At 42.1% G+C, this 22,680-nt stretch overlaps 1 protein-coding gene across 8 annotated transcripts in view; it reads left to right on the top strand.

Moving 5' to 3' along the window:
- Window positions 1-22,680, top strand: part of SPEG (striated muscle enriched protein kinase) — an 84,125-nt gene that overhangs the window by 17,520 nt on the left and 43,925 nt on the right. For 7 of the 8 annotated variants that reach the window (XM_074191291.1, XM_074191298.1, XM_074191292.1 and 4 more), the window contains 4 exons: window positions 689-832; window positions 1,002-1,184; window positions 19,000-19,175; window positions 19,574-19,662. In XM_074191291.1, coding sequence (XP_074047392.1) covers window positions 689-832; window positions 1,002-1,184; window positions 19,000-19,175; window positions 19,574-19,662 — 592 coding nt within the window. Of the gene's footprint in view, window positions 1-688; window positions 833-1,001; window positions 1,185-17,614; window positions 17,901-18,999; window positions 19,176-19,573; window positions 19,663-22,680 lie in introns of those variants that run through there. The other variant, XM_074191295.1, reaches the window with a different exon arrangement.

Genomic DNA, 22,680 nt, shown 5'->3' with positions numbered 1-22,680 from the left:
TGAGCAAAAGCAAGGGGCAGACCATTCACATTCCCACCTCATCTTTTCTTTCTGATGTTATGTTTGCTGAAATACCCTGAGGCCACCGGCTGTGGTTCAGGGTTTGCTGGGGTCCAGAGTCAATGAGATAAAAAAGAAGAGGTTGCAGTTAGATGAAACCCCTAGCTGTCATTTTATATTTTTTTTATCTTTTTTGGGTTTTGTGGGGTAATGGCATTAAGTGACTTACCCAAGGTCACACCCCCTATAAGTATCAAGTGTCTTAGGCTAGGTTTGAACACCAGGGCAGGTGCTCTTTCCATTGTGCCACCTAGCTGCCCCCTGCTGTGCAATTTTTTAAACCCCAATAATGGGCAAGGCTGTTGGGGAGACATGTCATTCTCAGTCTGAAAGACCCTCCCCTCTCTGTTTCCCTCTGCTCCCCTCAGAGCTCTGCTGCATTCCCTTGCTTCCCAACCAGAGCCCTGGCTCTCTACAAGCCCGTGATACTGCTTACATCATTGTTTTTTGAATCCTTGTAATGATTTTTAATTCTCGATGTGTTTACGTTTTCCTTCCTAGGCTTCTTGAGGAAAGGGACTGTAGTTGTTACCTTGCATTCCCCTCAACATCCTGTACAGTACAACGCAGCAGATACAGTCAGTGCTTGGAACATCTTTGTTGATTCTGCTAACGCTTCTGTCCCCAGAGTCCTCGGATGATTCCTATGTCTCAGCCGGCGAAGAACCTTTGGAAGCTCCTGTCTTTGAGATACCATTGCAGAGTGTGGTGGTGGCTCCAGGGTTCGACACAATGCTCAAATGTATTGTTACAGCCAATCCCCCAGCCCAAGGTGAGCCCTTGGGAAGGGGACCTAGGACACATGAGTGGAGACAAGAGGGATGAGCCAAGGGCTGTTGGGGGAGAGTTTTCCTGCTTTGTCTTGCTCCCTCTAGAGATCCTTGAGAGAAGGAGCAAGACGCTTAGGGTCCTAGAGTGAGTCCTTGATGCTTTTCTTTCAGTATTTTGGCAAAAGGATGGCACAACCCTCCAGAGCAGTGAGCGGGTCCTCATCCGGGCTGAAGGGGAGCGACACACTCTGTTGCTACAGGAAGCCCGGTTAGCTGATGCTGGTCACTATACCATCACCGCCACCAATGAGTTGGGCCAGGCCAGCTGTAATGCCTCACTTGCTGTTGAACCTGGTAGGGATCTGGCAAGGAAGGGGGGTTGGGAACTCTTTTTGTTTTTGTTTTAGGGGCAAGGGTGGAGGTGGTGACAGTCACCATGATGGCTTGAGTAGTATGGCCACTTATGAATTAAAGATTGGGAGGGTCTTCCTTACTCCATCCTCATTCTATTTTCAACCTAGAATTGAAGCTTTTTTAAAAAAAATATGTAAATTCTTTCTCTACTCCTTGGGTGATTTTGGGCAAATCACTCAAGTTCTTCAGGCCTCAGTTCTTTATTTGCAAAGTGAGTGTACTAGATGGACTCTAATATCCATTCCAGTTCTAAGTTTATGAGAAGCAACTTTGTGTTCTAGATTGGGTCTTACCCTTGGACTTGGGTTCAAATCTGTCCTCAGTAACTTATTAGCTGTGTGGCCCTGGAACAATAACTTAACTTTTGTGTACCCATTTCTTCCTTAATCTATATAATGATGAGGTTGGTCTCGATGGCTCTTTCCAATTCTAAATTTGAGTCTCCATCATGGATATGAGATTGAAAATTCTAAATGTCCTTGGGATCCTCTTGCTCCCTTTCCTGAACCCTACTTCCCCTGATTTTAGTATCACCAGGTCCCCTGTGTTCATTTTTTTTAGAATTCTCTCCTCTCAAAGAAAGATCATATGAGGTCATTTGTACTAGGAATTTGCTGGAGTTTTCGATTTTGTAAAGAAATATGAGAAGGGACATGGTATACCAGCTGAGCTTGAAGAACCTTCTTTGTGAGTTCATATTTATAGGCCTAAATCCCTTGTTATATCAGCCTTGATACCATCATTCCTCTCTAGCTCTTGGAGGTCCTTAGATTGGTTTACCTAGCTCTCTTTGCCTTGGTGACAGAGATAAACTTGTCTAGTTTGTTTCTTACTTGTGTGATGTTGGACCAGTCACTCACTTGTCCTCAGTTTCTCATCTGTAAAATGAGAGGATTGAGCTAGTTTGCTTTTAAGGTCCTATCAAGATTTAGACTCAATAGCCAATGTACTATCCATGTGACCTTGAGCAAACAGCATCCCTTCTCTGGGTCCCCATTTCCTCATCAGCACAATGAGCAGGTTAGTCTGGAGAGTCCCTAAGAATTCAACTTTCTGGTCCTGACTTAGTAGTCTTTCCCCAATATGGTCTGAAGATCCCTCATCTGTAAGAGGAGTATTTTCTAGAAGGTTTCTTCTTCCGGGTTCTGCTACTCATTGGCTGTGTGATCTTAGGCAAGTCTCTGCTTTTTTTTTTTTTCTTAAGGATGTTCATCTCAGAAGTTGGACAATTTTATTCAAGATCACACAGGGGAGGAGAAAGTGTCATACCACTGTTTCCACCCACCTCTGTTTCCTCCCAAACCTCTGATTATATCCTTGGTCAGAATGCAGAATGGCTAGTCTTGATAGTCCACATTAAGATAAATCTTTCCAGGATTCAAAGCTCTGTTTTCAATCCCTGCTTATTACATTTTTTCCCATTCAGGTCTGCATAGTCGCAGATCTTTCTGAATCACATTTATTAATCTTTCTGTTTCTTCTCTGCCTCTCTCTTGCCTTCTCTCCCAATTCTTCATGTCTGTGGTTAGTTGGGCTCCACCCCAACTTCAGGACTTTCTGAGAGGAAGATAGATGAAAGCAAATCACATACAAATCATATACACTTACTAATGGAGTTTTTCTGAATAATATTTAACATTTCCCAATTATGTGTAAAAACAATTTTTAACATTCTTTTTAAAAAAAAATTTTTAGTTTCTTTGTTTTTGTAAGTGGGGTAAGTGGCTTGCTCAAGGCCACACATCTAGGTAATTAATTAAGTGTCTGAGTTTAGATTTGAACTCAGGTACTTCTGACTCCAGGGCCACTGCTTTATCCACTGCGCCATCTAGCTGCCCAATTTTTAACATTCTTTTAAAGAAAATTTGAATTCTGAATTCTCTCCTTTTCTCCCTCCTTCCCTCTCCCTGAGATGTTAGCAATTTGACGTAGGTCATACACATACCATTCTGCAAAACATTTTTCTTTTTAGATTTTTGCAAGGCAATTGGGGTTAAGTGGCTTGCCCAAGGCCACACAGCTAGGTAATTATTAAGTGTCTGAGACTGGATTTGAACCCAGGTACTCCTGACTCCAGGGCCAGTGCTTTATCCACTACGCCACCTAGTCGCCCCTTCTGCAAAACATTTTAATGGAGATTTTTTAGACAGTTAAAAGGATACCTTTCAAATCAAACTAACTAGACTGCTCTGGGTGAATCTACCCCCCTCTGGATGTTCCTGTGATTATGTTAACTTAGTTTTAAATTAAGAGTGAATTTCTTTCTGAAATCATTGTGAGGTAGATACTGCTGTTGTTTATAAACCTTCAAGTTCTCTAGTATTGTGAACTGAGATTCCAGAGGGTTAAAGGACTTTCATCTAACTGCACAATTACTGTAGAATTATAATAAGTGAACCCTAATTAGAATCTAGAACCTAGAATCTTAGAATTAGAAGGAATTTTTTTGGGGGGGGGGGTAAGGCAATAGAGTTAAGTGAGTTGCCCACGGTCACACAGCTAGTTAATTATTAAGTCTCTGGAGTTGGATGTGAACTCAGGTCCTCCTGACTCCAGGGCTGGTACTCTATCCACTGTGCCACTTAGTCACCCCTAGAAGGAATTTTTAAGGTCATCTAGTCTGGCCCCCTACTGGGACTAGAATAATCCCTGTGGCATGCGTGATAAGGATCGTTCAGACCTTAGTTGAAGCAGTTAGGTATGCAGAGGATAGAGTGCTGAGCCTGGAGTCAGCTTCCTGAGTTCAAATATGCCTTAAGACATTTATTAGCCGTGGGACCGTGGACAAATCACTTAATCTCTAAAGTCACAACCCTTGTTTGCTTCTGTTCTTCATCTGTAAAATGGGGACATTAGTTCCAGTGTTTCTGGAAAACATAGCAACTTGGGACAAGTTTAGAGGACCCCTTAATAGTCCTTAACACATTGGAGAAGAAAATGGCAAACTACTCCATGGAGTCACATAGACTCATTTTATTAAACAACAATATAATCCTCCTTAATCTCACCTGGGCCTGAATGGGTGTGGGGATGAGGGGGGAGGCATCCAAAAGGAAGAGCAGCTTAATTTGGAACTTGAAGACTGGGTAGTTTGGGGGAAGAAGGGCCTCTCTCAGCCCCGCCATCTAAGACCAGTTCTCTCCTGATGCCTCTAGACAAGGTATCTCCTACCAAAAAAAAAAATTGTTTTTGTCAATAGGGACCCAAATTTGGAGTATCTCCTAGCATCAGGTTCCCCCACCCAGCTAGAGCCCTAGGGATGGGACAGCTGAGAGAGCTCAGAGTAAAAACATAATAGTGATAAGTGGAGGTCACCTTGTTTTCTATTTTTATTAAAAATCCTTACTTGGCCTCAGCCCAATTTCTTCTGGGCTTAGCCCAATCTCTTTCTAGTGAGGTGAAAGTACAAGGCCCATCCTTATTTGTGTGGTCCAAGCAATTCAATTAAGCAAGTATTGAATTCAGAGAAGCTATTCTGTGACTAACCCCAGCACAAGGACCTGGATAGGGATGCCGAAGGACTTGCCATAATTGTCCCTATCTCTGAGGAGCTAACAGTCTGGTTGGTGAGACAGACTATTATAGAATGATATAATGATATAAGATAGAAAGCGCTAGAGTTTTCGGAGAAGATTTCATAGGATCTGGATGACTGGGGAGGAGAGGGTGAGAGAATTTCAAGTAGGAGAGACTGTCTAAGTGATCTGCCCCATTCCCCTGAATAAACCTCATAAGAGAAGAGACATCACAGACTCCCTTATTCATCTCTCTTCCAGGAATGTTTTCTGTTTTCTAGTCACAATCCAAATAGAGCCCTTCCCACCACTGTTTCCTCCCAAACCTCTGATTATGTCCTTGGTCAGAATGCAGAATGGCTGGTCTTGATGGTCCACGTTAAGATAAATCTTTTCAGGATTCAAAGCTCTGTATTCAATCCCTGCTTATTACATTTTTTCCCATTCAGGTCTGCATAGTCACGGACCTTTCTGAATCATATTTATTAATCTTACTGTTTCTTCTCTGCCTCTCTTTTGCCTTCTCTCCTAGTTCTTCATGTCTTTGGTTAGTTGGGCTCCACCCCAACTTCAGGACTTTCTGAGAGGGAGACAGAGGAAAGCACATCCTGTGCAGCAATTTACCACCTTGGTGGGCTTCTTTTGGAAGTCCCAACAATTTATCAATTAAAAAAGCAATAGTTATAATAATTCTCTCTCTATATATATTTGAACCCTTTAGAATTTGTTAAGTGCTTTTTCATTAGGTATTATTCCCATTTTATAAGTGAAGAAGCAGACTCAGAGAATTACCTATTCAAGTTCCACAAAGATAGTAATTTGTGATTCTTGGGCTCAGAGTTTATTTGAACTCAGTGTATGGACTTGTATGTGACTTGCATTCTCCTTTGAACTCTAGTTTCTTTTCTTCCATTTATACTCAATGTTGTCATCTCCAAGCAGCTTATTTCCTTTTCCTAAATCTGCTGCTATTTTGTTTTTCTAATTTTTAAAAGACAATTTTATACATTTTTAAAAATAAAATTTTGAGTTCCTACTTTCCTCCCTTCCTCCATAAGACTATAAGCAATTTGATAGAGGCTTTATAGGTCATTACTATTTTTTAATTTTACAGGCTTGGAAGGAAATAATGTGAGGAGTGAAGAAACCTCAGGGAAAATTGAAATTCATTCCCATCTAATTTCAATTCTGTCCTTTCCCATGAACTGGTTCCTGCCTCTGGGAAGCATCTACTGTGGGTCCATTGGGAAGTAGAAAGGAAAGAGCTTAAGCTAGATTCTAACCATTTAATTAATTTGAATTGAACAAGTCTTTATTAAAAAACTGCTATATGGAAGGCAAGTTCCTCTGTGCTGAGGACACAAAGACAAAATTGCAAATGCCTGCATTGTGGGTCTATTAGGAAGGAAGAAAGCATTCAAAAAGAGTGACCTGGTGTCCCTCTTGCTGCCCCTCCCCCCCCAAGATCCCTCAAATGAGGCATTTCTTTGTAGTCCAGAACTCAGCAACAGCTACTCAGTTTAGCTTCCTACCAACATGCTAGGTCTTGGGAAGGACCAAATGATGCTGGGAATACAGATATAAGTTGCCTTGAAGGCTAAGGAGGTACAGACACATGAGTCTGGCTGCCATCAGTTCCTTTCTAGTCTTTGGATTTCCTGTTTTCCTTCTGATCCCCTGTCCATGAGAGGAGTGAAAACCCTCTAATCTAGTGGAGTCTGGGTCAAAGAAAATTAAATGAGAAGACCACTCAACAGTTTTGTAATGAAATCATGCTCGTTTTCTAGATTAATATCTTCCCTTTTAACTTACTAAAATTTTGGGAGTTTTTTTTAGCACTACTTTCTCTGCTTGGGTTTTGACATATAAAAGAGTAAGGAGGTCCTCAGAAGGGACTCTGGGACCTAGTTGTTTCTTAGTGTTGCTTCCTTCACATTTGGGGCTATTTGTTACCATCAGATCTGGGAATTTTATTGTGGTGGTGGTTGTTGTCATGATCTACAGTGATATGGCAAAATACCTCTTTCAGAGAAGGGAAGAACATTATAACTAGGTGCCAGATTAACCTAAGTAAGATGATATCTGATGCAATTCTTCCCATTAGAGGGGGCTGAAAAACTGATTAGAGTGATCCAGAGACCAGCAGAAAGACTATTTGCTTCTTTTCTGACTGGGACATTTCCATATCTGATTTCTACTTTATTTTAGTTCACTAAGATTCCATTGAGGTCCCTGGGATCTGAGGTACCACTTCCTGACCCAATCATACCTGTGAACTATAGAAGATGGTTGCACTAAGAAACTCAGAATGATCAAAGACTGGAATGTTGAATGATATTATAGAGCTGTACATGTCTCCAAAAGTCTTCATTTAGCCACTGTCCTTTTATATTCCAAATTTTCTCTGTGAATTCCATCCTGCATTGTCCCAGGTCTACAACCCCCAGGTTTCTTCCTGTGCTGAGTCTTTATAGCTCCTACCCTGCATCCAGTCTGGCTAATAAGTCTGTACCATTTGTTCATAGAAGGAAGTCAGAAGGTCTTACTTGGGAGATTTAGTCCTACTAATGATACCAATCTTAGAATTTTAGCTGGAAGGGACCTTAGAGTTCATCTAGTTGATTGTTTCTTAACCTAGGGTCCATGAATTTTAAAAAAAAGATAAGTATAATTAAATGTAATTGGTTTTCTTGTAATCCTATACATTTTATTTTATGCATATTAAAACATTATCCAAAAGAGACTGTGACTTCCAAAAGGTTAAGAATCTCTCAGTTCTAGTCCAATTCTTTTATTTTAAATTTTTTTGAAAATTATATACATTCAAATAAAAAAGAAAAAATTAAGAAAACAAAATACGAAAGACTAACAAAACAATTGGTACAAACCTTCCTCTCCTTTGAGCTTATAAAGAAATGTGTCTGTGTCTATAGACATCTCCTATTTACTGATTGTTTACTGATGTAAAGATGTGTGAATGCTTCACGTTTTTCTTTTTTTGTTTTCATGATCTTTTTGGACGCCTCTTGTGTCCATCCTATGGATTTATTCTTGCTGTTATCGGTAACTTCATAGCTGCCATTTGCGCAATGGAGTTTTACTTTTGTTTTTTGGGGTTTGGAGATCTGCTTACTGCCCCTCTGCAGTCATGTTATACAAATATTATAGATGAGGCACAGGAATGACTTGCTTAATAATAGAGCTAGAGATCTCTATATCTATACCCTACAGCCTTTTATGATGTAATAACATCTCTGGGGTTAACAGAGTTTTTTGTGGTAGGAATAACATCTCTGGGGTGGCTGAGAGAATTAGCTGCTTGGGGAATCAGAAGACATGGGTTCTAGTCCCATTTTGGTTATTAATAATATGGGTAGTTATTTCTTGTCCCTGGGCCTCAGTTTCTCTTTTGGTAAAATGAAGGGATTGGCCTAGATGATCTTTCTTAATTACTTAGACAAACCATGGTTCTGCCATCCTGTAGATAACTGAGTTCTGTGGAGGTTAAAGAGAAGGGGTTTCTGCTTCAGGCGCCTGTCCAGTTCTGATCTGGCGGCCTTCGAGGAAGCAGGCTTCTTTACCCTATAAGGCTCTGTTTGGGCCAAATGGCCTGGAGCCTGGCCAGCTGCCTGGAGAGCAGGGAGGACAGAATGAGCCAATAAATGGAAAGAGTGGGTAGTACGGGTGGATAGGGAGACTGTCCCAGGGTATGGGCATAGAAGAACTCTTACAAGGAGGCAGTAGGCACATAGGAAAACAATTTGTAAAGAGCTTGTACTCATACATGAAAAGACCTACAGGGAGCCAGCTCACTCCCACACTGCCTTCTTCCCTCCCTCTTTTCTTCCCTCTTTCTCTGTGCTACAGCAGCCAAGGACAACTTCCCTGCTTAGGACAGGGTGTTTATCCAAAGAGTTTGGAGCCAGAGTTAAAGGTGAACCTGATGTAATGTGGCGAGGGGAGTGATATGTGTGGCAACAAATAAATGGAGCAGGTTCTCTCATCTTTTTTAGCCATATTCCTCCCTAAAAGATCTCAGTATGCTTTGGCTAAGCAGGTGCTACCATTTTTCCTATAATAGCAACCTATGCTTTATGCTTTTCAAAGTGCTGTCATATCCACTGTGGAAAGCTGGCAGAATAAGAGTTAGTCTATCCATTGTGTAGATGGGAAAACTGAGCTTTAGGGTGACAGTAAGAACATACAGAAAGAGACTGGATCAGGAATGGGAAGACATGGATTATATCCTGTTTCCACCATGAACCTTAGGCAAATCAAAATGCCTTGTTGTACCTCAGTTTCCTCATTTGCAAAATGTGAAGATCAAAATTATATGACTACTAATGACTCCATAGTTATATGATTTTGTTATTCAGTGCTATGAAGGAGTTAGTTTGGTAAGGTAGTGTAGGAGTAAGAAGATCTGGGTAAATTCTACCACTTAATGTCCCTGTGATTTTTTTTTTTTTGGTTTTTGCAAGGCAATGGAGTAAAGTGACTTGCCCAAGGTCACACAGCTAGGTAATTATTAAGTGTCTGAGGCTGAGATTTGTTCTCAGATCCTCCTGACTCTAGGGCTGGTGCTCTATCCACTGTGGCACCAAGTTGCCTGCTTTTTTTTTTAAACTTTTAAAAAATATTTTATTTATTTGTTTTTCCAACTACACTGGTGGTTTTTACCAAGCATTTTTTTAACGTGGTTTTGAGTTTTCCAATTTTTCTCCCTCCCTCCCCTGACAGAAAGAAATCTGATATAAGCTTTATAATTATAACCATACTAAACATAGGTCGCTATTGAACATGTAAGAGAAGAATCAGATCCAAAGGGAAGAAAGAAAAATTAAAGAGAGGAAAAAAGAGATAATACATAAGATAACTTTTTAAAAATTGTGTCCCTGTGATTTTGAACAAATCACTTAATCATCCACCTTCAATTTCCTCATCTATAAAATGTGGAAAGTAATATCTGGACTATCTATTTCATGAGGTTATTATGGGGAAAGTGCATTGAGCAGCATCATCAATAGGAGCTATTGTTTAAGATCCCATCACTGAAGTCTGGATGAAAACTCATGACTTCTATCCTATGATTCTCTCTACTGCAACAAGATCTATCAACAAAGTCTATCTTATTTGGTCAGTGGAATGAAGAGTCACTCCCAAAGAGCCCAGTGTGATAGCTAGTGAGCTCTCAGAATCTGAAAAAGGGAGCTAGAAAGATGAAAGGAAGAGAAGAAAGCAGTTATTGGTTAAATCCTTTACAAATATAAACTTTAGTCCTCATGACAACCCTGAGAGGTAGCTATACTTATTATTCATATTTTACAGTTGAGGAAACCAAGGCAGACAAGCAGTGAAGTGGCATGTTCAAGGTCACACAGCTAGTGAATATCTGAGATTGAATTTGAACTCATGACTTCTTGACTGGGGACAAGGACTTTATCCATTGCTCTCTCTTGATGGGAGAGAACAAGTCGGCTATCGAATCAGGACTGGGGATTTCTTGACCTGTCAGAAGAGTAGAAACACTTAGAAGAGTTTTGAGTTCTCAGTGGAACGAAAACTCTGAAGGGGACCTGATGGCTCTCTTGAGATATTTGGAAAACTTGTCCTGTGAAAGAGTTATTAGACCTCAGCCAGCGCCAGGAGTGAAGAGTGGAGGTTTAAGAGAGGCTGATTTCAGGTCAATGTTAAGAAAAACTTGTGAAATAGAACTATACAAAATTGGAATAGGTTCTATAAGGAAGTTGTGGACCTCCTAATCAGGTAAAGCATAGAGGGAGATTACTATTCAGGTTCAGCATAGGGTTTTTTCTAGTGCTGAGATTTTTTTGTCAGGTTTCCTGGTTATCATTTATATCCATGCATCTTGTTCTAGTCTCATTTACTACTTAGTATGAGGCAGTTAGATGGCACAGTGGAGAGAGAACCAGTCCTGGAGTCACGAAGATTCATCTTGCTGAGATCAAATCTGACCCCAGCTACTTGCTAGTTGTGTGACCCTGGGCAATTCACTTAACCCTGTTTATTTTAGTTTCCTCATCATTTTCTCAGGAGTTGGAGAAGGAAATGGCAAATCACTCTAGTATCTTTGCTAAGAAAATCCTCAAAAGGATAAGACATAACTGAACAACAATAACCATGTAATAAGAATATCCAGAAAACTGAATAATAAGCAAGGAAAAAAATTGATCATGATATATATTTGTCCTATTTTCAAGTAAATGGAGGAGAATAGAATGGGAGTGAAGAACTGAAGATCTGGGATCGAATCTTGCCTCTAACTGCTATTACTTGTGTGATCACCTAATTTCCCTTGGTTGCTCCATAATGAAATGAGAGGGTTGGCCTAGATCATGGGTGTCCAACCTTTTAGTCCTCCTGGATGACATTGCCCAGCAAATACTTGTCAAGGGCCTCATATAGAATTTAATATTTATTTATGACTACAACGTAACCCATATTAACAATGAATATAATAATAAAATACAATAATGTCAAATGAGTGGTCTTTGAGGCCTTGGGTTGAGGTTTAGATGATTTTGAAGTCTCTGGATAGAGCACCAGCCTGGAGTCAAAGAGGACCTGAGTTCAAATCCAGCCTCAGAACACTTGATACTTGGGGTGTGATCTTTGGCGAATCACTTAACCCCATTACCTTACAAAAACTGAAATAATAAATAATAATGATAATAATAATAATAATAATAATAAAATCTCCTTTCACTTCTAAATTTATGAAAAGAATCAAGTAACTGTAAAGTGTGTTCAGGGTGTCACTTTGGAAAGGGTGCAAAATCCTATGTTAAGACCAATTATAGTTGAAGCAGATCTTATCAGTCTGGAAAGTCATTGTGGAAGAGGTGAAATTTAAGAATCTATATAAATTATAGAAAATAGAGTACTTATAAGGATATATATGTGTGTATCTCTGTGTGTGTATGTGGGGTGGTGGAATGGGGAGTAGGAGAAAGGGATTAGAGGGATTTAGAAGGCATTCCCAGTATATCACAGCCTGGAAGATTTTAAGACAGCCAAGATAATTATTTTTTTAAAACTTTTTTTATTTATTTGTTTTTCCAACTACATGCAATTGTAATTTTTACAAATTTTACAAATTTATTTTGGGCAAGATTTTGAGTTTTACATTTTTCTCCCTCCCTTCCTTCCCTCCCCCTCTGCCTAACAGAAAGCAACCTATTAAAGGCTTTGCATTTATAACCAGGCTAAATATAGATCCATATTGATCATGTTGTGAGAGAAGAATCAAATCCAAATGGAAGAAATAAAACATTAGAGAGAAAAAAATGACACAATACTTAAGACAACTTAAAAAAATTGGAGATAATAAGCTTTGGTCTTCATTTAAACTCCACAGTTCCTTCTCTGGATATGAGTGGCATTTTCCTTCACAAGTTTTTTAAAATTGTCTTTGGTAGGGTCTGCTAGGTGGAACAGTGGATAGGGCACTGGCCCTGGAGTCAGGAGGACCTGAGTTCAAATCTGGTCTCAGATCCTTGATATTTACTAGCTATGTGACCTTGGATGAGTCACTTAACACCATTGCTTCACACGAAAAAAGCAAAAAAAAATTTTTTTTTTGGTTATTGTGTTGCTGAAATGAACAAGTCTATCATAGTTGATCATTATCTCATGTTGTTAGTGTGTGCAATATTCTTCTGATTTTGCTCATTTCATTCAGTATCATTTCATGCAAATCTTTCCAGACTTTTCTGAAATCCCATCCCTCATGTTTTCTTATGGAACAATAGTGTTCCATCACACACACATATACCACAATTTGTTCAGTCATTCCCTAATTGATGGGAATCCTTCAGTTTCCAATTCTTTGCCATTACAAAAGATAGCCAAGATAATTAGATAAAGGAAATATTTGGTGAATTTGCCAAGAAGAGCAAAGGAGATGGCTGAAACCCAGAAGCAGAACACAGACGTGATTGTGGTAGGCGATGGTTTGGAGTAACTTTTCTAAATTCATGGCTTCAGATTTTGGTTGTGAAGAGGCGGCTTGTTGTTCAGTCGTGTCTGACTCTTCGTGACTTTGCATGGGGTTTTCTTGGCAAAGATACTGGAGTGGTTTGCGATTTCCTTCTCCAGTTCATTTTACAGATGAGGAAACTGAGGCAACCAGGCTGAAGTGACTTGCCCAGGGTCACACAGTTAGATTTGAATTGGAATCTTCCTGATTTCATCATGCCACCTAGCTGCCCCTGAGGGTCACTGTAGAGCATTAAGTAAGGCTGCCAGACTACTATCCCTAAGGATTTACAGGACTAGGGACATTCCTATGGAGTTAAAAAGCCAGGGTCAAATATTTCCTCCCTCTGCACCCCCGCAGACCTGAAGCATTTTTAAACAGGGGGAAATGAACATTAAGGGAAGTCTTGAAGTAGAACAGATACCATAAAAGGATACCCTGAGGGGTGTGCTGGGGTGGGGGTAGTGTGTTTGGGGCTGCTCCCATGTACATTAAATTTTCTTTGCTATCTCCTTCCCCTCACTTCTCAGCCATTGTCTAGATATTAGCAAACTGCTGAGCTCTGTGGAAGGGGGTGGGTGGGGGTGTTGGACAGGGGTTGGTATGATCTGAGCAACAGGCCTAGAAGACAATTTTGTCAACAGAACCAGTGAAGATTCCCTTAACAAGTGTTACTGAGACGTGTGTGTGTGTGTGTGTGTGTGTGTGTGTGTGTGTGTGTGTGTGTGTGTGGAGGGGCAGGTTCCAACGTCATCTTTGTTGGAACTTCAACCATCTCCTTGGTGATAAAATTATCAGAGTAGGGAAGGTCTGGCTACTGTCTTGTGTTAGGGAATGAGCTAAGATGACTCTTTCTAGGTTAAAGTGGGAAGATACTACCAGAGAGATGATAGTCTGAACTTTTTTTTCTGAGATGGAAATTAGTCTCATTAATCTATGTTGAACCAACCATTAGCATCTAGAATGGTCTTGGCATTTTTCTCCTAAAAGATCTGTTGCAAAAGGGATGAGGGACAGGGAATAGAATAGGACCTTCCTTAGAGAAGCGAAGGGAAGACTCAGGACCATCAGCTCCCTCACTTGAAAGGGGGAGAGGAAGGTGGGCTGGGACAGGGTAGTAGAATGGATAACATACTGGCTTTGGAGTTCAGAGCAAAGAGGCAAAGTTTCTAGATTCATCTACCTATTATCCATCTGATTCTGGCTAAGCCATTCAGATCTATATAATGAGGGAGTTGGAATACATAAATTTTAAGATATCATCCAACTCTAGATCCTAATTTCTATCTTTAAGAAGGCCAGAAACTAATGTATAGAAGCTGGTTGATGGTGGAGTGGGGGAAGATACTATCCCCTCCTACCATTTTAGGTTTGATCTAGGCATCTATAATAACGACTGCTTCCTTGTGGTGGTGGTGGTGGTGGTGGTTGGGATATACTCTTCCTTCCTTCCTTCCTTTATCATCTATTGCATTTTGACTCAATGGAAAATACTGGAGTGGCTACAAAGAGAATCAGAATATTATCTAGTAGAAGGGAAATGACACAGAATTAGAAAAGACATTATTTCTTGGGATCATGTTTTTGAAACTGAAGCAAACACGAGGGGTCAACTAGTTCAGCTGCTTCATTTTACAGATAAGGAAACTGAGGCTTAGGTAAATGACTTGACCAAAGTCAAACAGGATTAAGTAGCAGAGACAATATTTGTTTTCAGAACTGACACTCTAACTTGAGATCTAGAACTCTCTCCACTGAACCCCACTAATGAGAAGGACTTAGTCACTGGTTAGTCAACAGTCTATAATAATGAAGTACAACGTGCTGTGCCAGTTAAGGAAAAATCACTACTAAATGGAAGGGCTCAGGAAGGCTTCTTGGAGGAGGTGGAATTTGAGCTAGGCCTTGAAAGGATGGATAGGATTTCAACAGGTGAAGATGGGGGGTTGGGGTGACATTCCACCAGGAGAGAACAGCGCCTTGTTTAGCCCTCAGGACTCAGGAGGAGGCTAACCTGGCAAGTGCTTGGAAGCCACGAGGTGGGTGGGGAGGGGGGAAGCTGGAGAGGAGGAGGAAGGGGAGACGTCAAAGCTGTCTGAGTCACTTCGTTAGAATGTCTCTTGGGAATGGGGATCAGGAAGCCGGAGAGCCAGAGAATGACCCTGGCTTGTAGTATCTCAAATAGCCACCAGGAGCCGCTGAGCCTGCTCCCATACTTGGGCAATCCTCTAAGTCTCCCTTCTGCAAAGAGATAGATGACTGGGCAGGACTGGCTCCTTTCTCCCTGTTCCACAGTGCCCAGTGGATGTTGGGGACAAGGGGAATCAACTAAGGGAACCCCATCTATTTTTTAGGGAATAGCACACTGGGTCTGTTTTCAGAGAGGTAGAATTTGGACTGAGCACTTCAACTACTTATGCCTATTTGACCTTGTACAAGTAGCTACACCCTCCCTGGCCTCAATTTCTTCAACTGTAAAATGGAAGGGGGGTTGGACTTATTGCTCTCTGAGGTTCCTTCCAGGAGAACCTAGGAGGACCTAGGCCCTACTTTGTATTCTCTTCAGAGCTGAGTAAATAGCTGGTTGTTAGAGAATATTTCTTGGCCCCCAGCTCCTTTTCCTTTGTTTCTATTGTAATTCTCTGACATCCACCTTCCTGTCTCCTAGCCCTGGGGGAATACAAATCTGGACAATAGGGATCTTTGGGATCCTCTTCAAAGGATCTTTTTTTTTTTGTTTTTTTACAAGGCAATGGGATTAAGTGACTTGCCCAAGGTCACACAGCTAGGTAATTATTAAGTGTCTGAGGTCACATTTGAACTCAGGTCCTCCTGACTCCAGGACTGGTGCTCTATCCACTGGCCACCTAGCTGCCCCTCCACTGTTCTACCTAGCTGCCCCTCAAAGGATCTTAATATCTAAAATGGAAAGGAACTTGAAAAGTCTCCTGGGTCATCCACTTCATTTTGCACATCAGTAAACTGAGGCTAAGGGGTGAGTGACTTGGTGGAGGTCACATGAATAGCAAATAAATGTTCAAACCCAGGTTATGACTCCAGCTTCTGTTGTTGCTAATGCCCTACCTAGCCAACTAGGTGATATAGAGGAGAATGTGTGGGACTTGGGAGTCAGAAAGACCTGAGTTCAAATCCAGCCTTAGACACCAACTAGCTGTATAATCCTGGATAAGTCTCTTCACTGCTGTCTACCCCAGTTTCCTCAACTGTAAATTGGTCATAATAATAATATCTGCCTCCCAGGGTTGTGTGGGTAAGTTACCTCACTGCTATCTGTCTCAGTTTCCTTAACCATAAATTGGTCATAATAACCCTCCCAGGGTTGTTGTGAGGAACAAATAAGAAAATAGCCACAGTGTTCAATCATGTCCAATTCTTCTTGACCCCATTTGGGGGTTTCTAGACAAAGATACTGGAGTGATCTGCCATTTCTCCAGCTCATTTTACAGATGAGGAAACTGAGATAAACAAGGTTAAATGACTTGCCCAGGGTCACACAGCTAGCAAGGGTCTGAGACCAGATTTAAACTCAGAAAGATGAATCTTCTACATTGCTTCCTTCCCCCTTCCATTCCCTTCCATTGAGAAGCAGATGTCTCTCTCACTCCATAGCCAGTGTAGCATGCTGCTATTATTACCTCTGGCTTCTCTACTTCCTACATCACTGCCATTATAGCTGGAAAAATCCAGGGCCCATTCAGTATGCAGAACTCTGGGGGATCATTTAGATGGGGAGGAGGCCACAGAGTTCTACCTTCTCTCCTTTTGTACCTACCCTTGTATAACCAAATAGGAAAAGGTTGATACTTGAATATGGTACAAGGAATGAGGCTGGTATGGATTGGATGGGGCCATGTTGCCAACAGGTGCATCTGGTAGAGGGCCATGGGCAAACTGACACTGGTCCAACATGGCCGAGGATGGCTCTTGGACTGGCCAAATTGGTCATGGTCTGGTGAAGGGAGTAAGAGAAATGATCTTTCAAGTTCAAGTACCATTTTGAGAATAATATGGTGCTAAGGGAAATATGTAGCTTAAGTAAGACATAGATGACCATAAAATTGTCTCCCTTGTTATTCCTGTCTTTCCATCTAGAGGCGGAGTGTAACAAGGCCTAGGGGTCTATAACCATGATCAATGTACTAGCTAAACCAAAGGGCTGTAGGGGAAGAGTAGATTTTTATATAGGCCTGGTTTGAGCCTCTTTTCTTGAAATTCTCTGAATTCTGGAGGTAGTTGGGACAGGACAATGGGTGGGAAAGAGCATGGGGTGCTAGGATATAGAATTATAGGCTTTAGAGATGAAAGAGATCTTGGGTTGGATGGGTTCAGTCCAACCCATGTATTGTACAGATGAGGAAACTGAGGTCAGGGGTTTCAGTTGACTTGTCCTGCTTCCATGGGTTGTAAGTAGCAAGACTGTTTTGAAGGCAGACCCTTCTAGGCTAGAATGGATTCTAAAACCATTGGTCTTTCCATTGTATTCTGGAAGTGTCAGGTGGCTTGGCATGGTATGGTGGTTTGCCAAAATCTGCCCTGGGCTAGAGGAGTTGTTTGCATTTCGTCTTTAGGGAGTGGGGCAGTGGTAGCTTTAGATAGGCACCTAAGAGATGGGTGCTAGGGGTGGAGAGTGTGGTGTGAGGAAGGCTCCCTCTCAAGCCCTTTCTGCCTGAGGGACCAGGGCGTTTCTACTCCAGAGGAGGTGCCCCTATGTGTCGGGGTCCTGAGCCCGCAAGGAGAGAAAGAACAGACACAGCTGCTGGGGAATGAGAGGGGTGGCTAAATCTGGCAGCCCCTCCCCTCTCCTCCCCCTTGCTCCTCTCTCCTGGACTCTGGCTGCATATGGTTTCGGCAGGCATCACCACTACTCCAGCCAGCTGCCTTCTTGCGGCCCAGACACTGCCCTGGCCCCCTCCCCCTCCCCCACTGAGCGGGCTCTCTGGACAGACTCTCAGTGGGGCCCAGCTAGGCTAGGCTAGGCTGGGTTGGGCTCTCTCTTCCCAGGGGAGCAGGGCTAGGGGTGGGCAGCTCGCCTCCCTGCAGACCATTCTGGACCAGGCTCGAGGAGGCAAAAGCTGAGGCTAGAGGCGGCAGGACCCAGGCGGGAGTCCATGTGCTCCCTGGGTGAGTTGGGGTGCGGCAGGGCCAGGAGGGACTTGGGGGAGATGGGGGAGGGAGTTAAGGAGGAGGGCCTAGAGGGAGCTGGTAGCGGCTGATTCCTGTCTCTATTTGGCAGTCGGATCAGGGCCAAGCAGGACCAGCCTGGGCCCTAGGCCAGCCACTGGGGAGGGCCTCTGGGCTTGGGTCCCCTAGGGGGACACCCCCTCCTTGGGAAGGCTTTCGTTTCTTCCCTCCCTTCCCTAGGCTGACCTACCTTCCTCCATCCACTAACTTGGAAGATCACTTCCTAGCCCCCTCCCTGCTTTGGGGTCTGTTTCCCTAGCAGTTGTCTCTGGGGTAGGAAGCTGGGGGGGGGGGCAGGACAAGTTAGACGCACAGTAGCCTTGGCATGGCATTCTGAATTGGAGGTGGATGTCTAGACTAGATAGACTTGTAGGCCTGGCACCCTATCCTTCCTCTAGAAGCCCCATCCAAAGAGGGTCTTAGGGGAGGGAATAGCAGGAGAAATGAAAGGGGTCTTGGATTCTGGTGTTTATTACCACACTGGGCCCCTGGAGACCAGTCTTATGAGATCAGGATGTGACATGTTGGCCCCTTGCTGCCTGCCTCTAGTTCCCAGCCACTAGCTCCCTAGCCAACCCCTTCCCTCAGTTTCCTTTGAGATGTTGATCTTCCCAGTGTGGAGAGACGTGGAAATCTCCTATGCCAGGTCTTCCTAATGGTAGAATTAAGAGATGGAAAGCATCCATCTGTCCCAGCTCTTCTCTTTTGAGGGAGCTGAGGGCCAGGGAGCTCAAGAGTTTTATCCTAGATCAAAGTGACCCTCTGCCCTTGGCCTGTTAGTTGAAAGCGATGTGTGTGTGTGTGTGTGTGTGTGTGTGTGTGTGTGTGTGTGTGTGTGTGCATGTGCAATCCCTAATTTCTTTTAGGCTAGGTGGTCCTGGCTTTTGTGGTTCTGAACCCAGGACAGCTAAGATTATCCTTATCCTCAGTCCCAGGGGACTGATTTCTTCTTCTAGGTTCTGTTGTGTTCTCTTCCCTTACCCTACCATATATCTAACCCTCCCCCTTTCTTTTTTCCTCCTCTCTCCATTTTCTCCAGGAGGGGCCACGTCCCCTTTCAGCAGCCCCATCACATCAGATGAAGAGTATTTGAGCCCTCCTGAGGAGTTTCCAGAACCAGAAGAGGCCTGGCACCGAACTTCTGCCATGAAGCTCAGCCCCAGTCAGACTCAAAGCACCCCAGACACCAGCTCCAGGGCTCCCCCCATCTTCAAGGTTAGATCTCTGAGAGCTCAGCTGGGAGGTCTCCCCGGGGAATGCTGGCGGGGGCCCCTTGCTCCTATATCTTGTCACCCTTAGTTCTTGCATAGCCTCAGAGACAAGGAGCTCCCAGCTTCTTCCTATGTCTCCTGCCACTTCCCTACATCTCTGTCCATAAGGATTCACTCCTTCCCTGATGCTTATTATCAACCAGACAACAGGGCTGTCTCTACTCAGTTATCAATATCCAATCTCCTCCCTTCCACTCCCTCTGGGCCCACCCCTGCCACGGGCCTTGGTTTCCCCAGATATAAAATAGTGTTCTACTCCATACCTTGCTTCCTCCCCTTTCGACTCCAGAACCATTGTCCCAGTCATCCTTACCTTGTATCACCTCAAGTCCCCCCTTTTAGGTTTCACTCATGGACCAGTCAGTAAGAGAGGGCCAGGATGTGACCATGAGCATCCGAGTGCAGGGAGAGCCCAAACCTGTTGTCTCCTGGTAAGTACTCAAAGCCCTGGTTTTCTATTGACTCTTCTAATGAATTCTTTTAACCCTTACTAGAGATCCCACAGTCAACCTGGAGATGCTAAAGATGGCAGCAGGTGGACCTTCTGTAAATTGTTATGAGTCTGCAGAAGGTCCCAGTATGGCATTATCCCCCACCATCCTCAGAGAATTGGCATAGTAAATCAAAGACCCTACAAGAGGAGGGAGGTCAGAACAAGAAATTCTGACTTCTATGAATTTCAAGAAATTCTGATCTCCTTCAAAGGACCTCTGGTTTCCAGATCTAGATATAGCTCTTCTCTCAGAGATAATGATGGATGATGTAAGGTATATCATTGTATCTCATATTTATCCATATCTTACCTAAATTAGTACTATTAGATATACTGTAGATACTTAATAAATGACCATTTGGTAGAGGGATAGTAACTACTCAGTTTCATGTAGTAGATGATCAGGTCCAAAAGCTTCAGCCAGCTCCTCCCACCCCAATCCCTCTTATTGGTCTTACTACTACCATCATCATCACCACCATTGCCACCATCACCATCACCAACACCACCACTTCACCCCCACCCTCACCACCAACGCCAACACCACTACCACAAAGAGTGTGATAGGTTTCTCTTCCATCTTTGAGAAAAAAATTCCTGCTTTCTTTATTCATTTGGCAGTGTTTCTCTCTAGAATCTAGAATAGGGATTCTTTACTTGTCCATGAACTTGCTTTTTGATTAAAAAACTATTGGTGCAGCTTGGTGATGCAGTGCATAGAACACTTGTGTAACCCTGGGCAAGTCTCTAAAAAGATGACTGATAGTTTTTTCCAATATAATTCATTTCCTTTGTAATCCTATGCACTTTATTTTGTGCACATAAAATCATTATTTTGAGAAGAGGGTCTTCTTTAGCCTCTACCAGACTGTCAGAGGGATCTTGAACTCATCCAAGGGTCCCTAGAAACAATTAAATCAGACAGTCTTAAATTGAGTCTTGTCCAACCTCCTTATCTTACAGATGAGGAAATTGAGACCTAAAAAGTTGAATGACTTGCTCATGGTCATACAGCCAGTAAATATCAGAGTGGCAGGATTGGAAATCATGTCCTTTTGGCTTCAAATCCTGCATCTTCATGCTTCTACTCCAACTCCTTAATTTTATTAGTGATGAAATTGAGTTCCAGTGATTTGACCAAGCCCTTATAGCTAATAACTGGCAGATGTGGGACTTGAACTCTCATCTTCTGACTTGAAATTAGTTGCTTTTTCAAAGGAGATGATTTGTCTAGAATAAATTCTTATTCCCTTCCCCTTTTTCCATTCCACTTTTTCTAATCCACTGCTATTTGTCAAATAGTGCTATTTGCTCTGCACTGTGTTAGATCATGTGTGTGTGTGTATGTGTGTGTGTGTGTGTGTGTGTGTGTGTGTGTGTGTAGGGGATATAAATCAAGGAGATGACTATTTAATATTTGAAATATCCAGAAGGTCATTGCAAGGCAGTGGGGTGGGAGGGCAAGAGGGTACTCTGTACACCAAAACAAATTGTGCTTTATATTTCTCCACCTCTTACCTAGATTTTGTATCATTGTTCTGTGCATACAGTAGGTGCTTAATAAATGTGAATAGAAGTATTTCTGTTTTCTCTGTGGCCCATTTCCAGCTTCTCTTAAAGTCAGATGATTATTTTGTGATTAGCAGATTAGTAGATTGTAATTAATAGGATTAATTTGCTGAGGCCAATCACCTGTCAGTGGTGACTCTCCTTGAATATAGGTGATGTAATGGATAGAGTACTGGCCTTGGAGTCAGGAGGATGGGAGTTTGAATCTGGCCCCAGACAATTGATTCTTACTAGCTGTATAATCTTGGGCAAGTCACTTAACCCTCCAGTTGTCCTGATCCAAATCTGGCCACTGGACCCAGATGATTCTGGAGGAGAAAGTGAGGCTAGTGGCTTAGCACAGAACCCCCTCATTCACATCCAGTTCTCATGCTTGTCATGGCATCACCTCCCTGATGTCATGATCTTCTTCAAAAATGAAGGATAAACATTAACATTAGCTAAACTAGTCATAGATTGCTAGATATAGCTAAGACCTCCCACTGGTGCCATCTTGGAAGACACTTCAGTGAGGTGGATCTCTCCTTGCCACAATGAAGTGGTAGAGTTGAGCTTAGGAAAAGGGCGTGAAACTACTGTCTGTTATTAAGAATTTCATGGTTAAGCTGCCAAATTTATTCCATTTGATTCTCTCAACAACCCTATGATTTTAGTAAAATAGATATGAGAATCCTGATGTGAGAGATAAGGAGATAGGTTCCAAAAAGTTAAATAATTTACCTAAAGTTACACAGCTGCTAAATGGCAAAGTCAGAGCATGAGTCTAAATTGTTGGTTTTTTAATTCAATTTTATTTTATTTTCAGGTTCTCATTTTCTTCTTAGTACTTTCACCTTTCACACCCTCCCAGCACTGAGAAAACAAGAAAGAAAATCCCATTACAAAAGTGTATAGTCAAAAAACCCATTAATAGTCAAGGGACATTGACCATGCTAATAGATATTAAAAGTATGTATGTTTATGTATGTATATAGATAGAAATAATATATAATTAACATAGATAGAGGCATACGTATGTGATATGCATGTATGTGCCATGTGTATATACCTATGGGATATATATAAAGGTAATACATGTACATATATAGTTATACACTTATAGACATATTTAAACATAGTAATATATAACTAGATGTATATGTAAACATAATATGCATGGATACACATCTGTGTGTAGAAATATAATGCACATGCCCTTCACACCTAGCTTCATGTATATTCAACACACATGAATACATTCAACAGGCTACATACATCTATGCACATTTCTGTATTCATATATGTGTGTGTATATATATATATATATATATATATTTATATATATTTGTGTGTATATTTCTTTATCTCTATCTCTGTTTGCCTTCTGAGTCCCTCACTTCTCTATGCA

Source organism: Macrotis lagotis, chromosome 6 (assembly GCF_037893015.1).
Source record: "Macrotis lagotis isolate mMagLag1 chromosome 6, bilby.v1.9.chrom.fasta, whole genome shotgun sequence".
NCBI lineage: Eukaryota > Metazoa > Chordata > Mammalia > Peramelemorphia > Peramelidae > Macrotis > Macrotis lagotis.
This window is presented reverse-complemented; position numbering and strand designations above follow the sequence as displayed.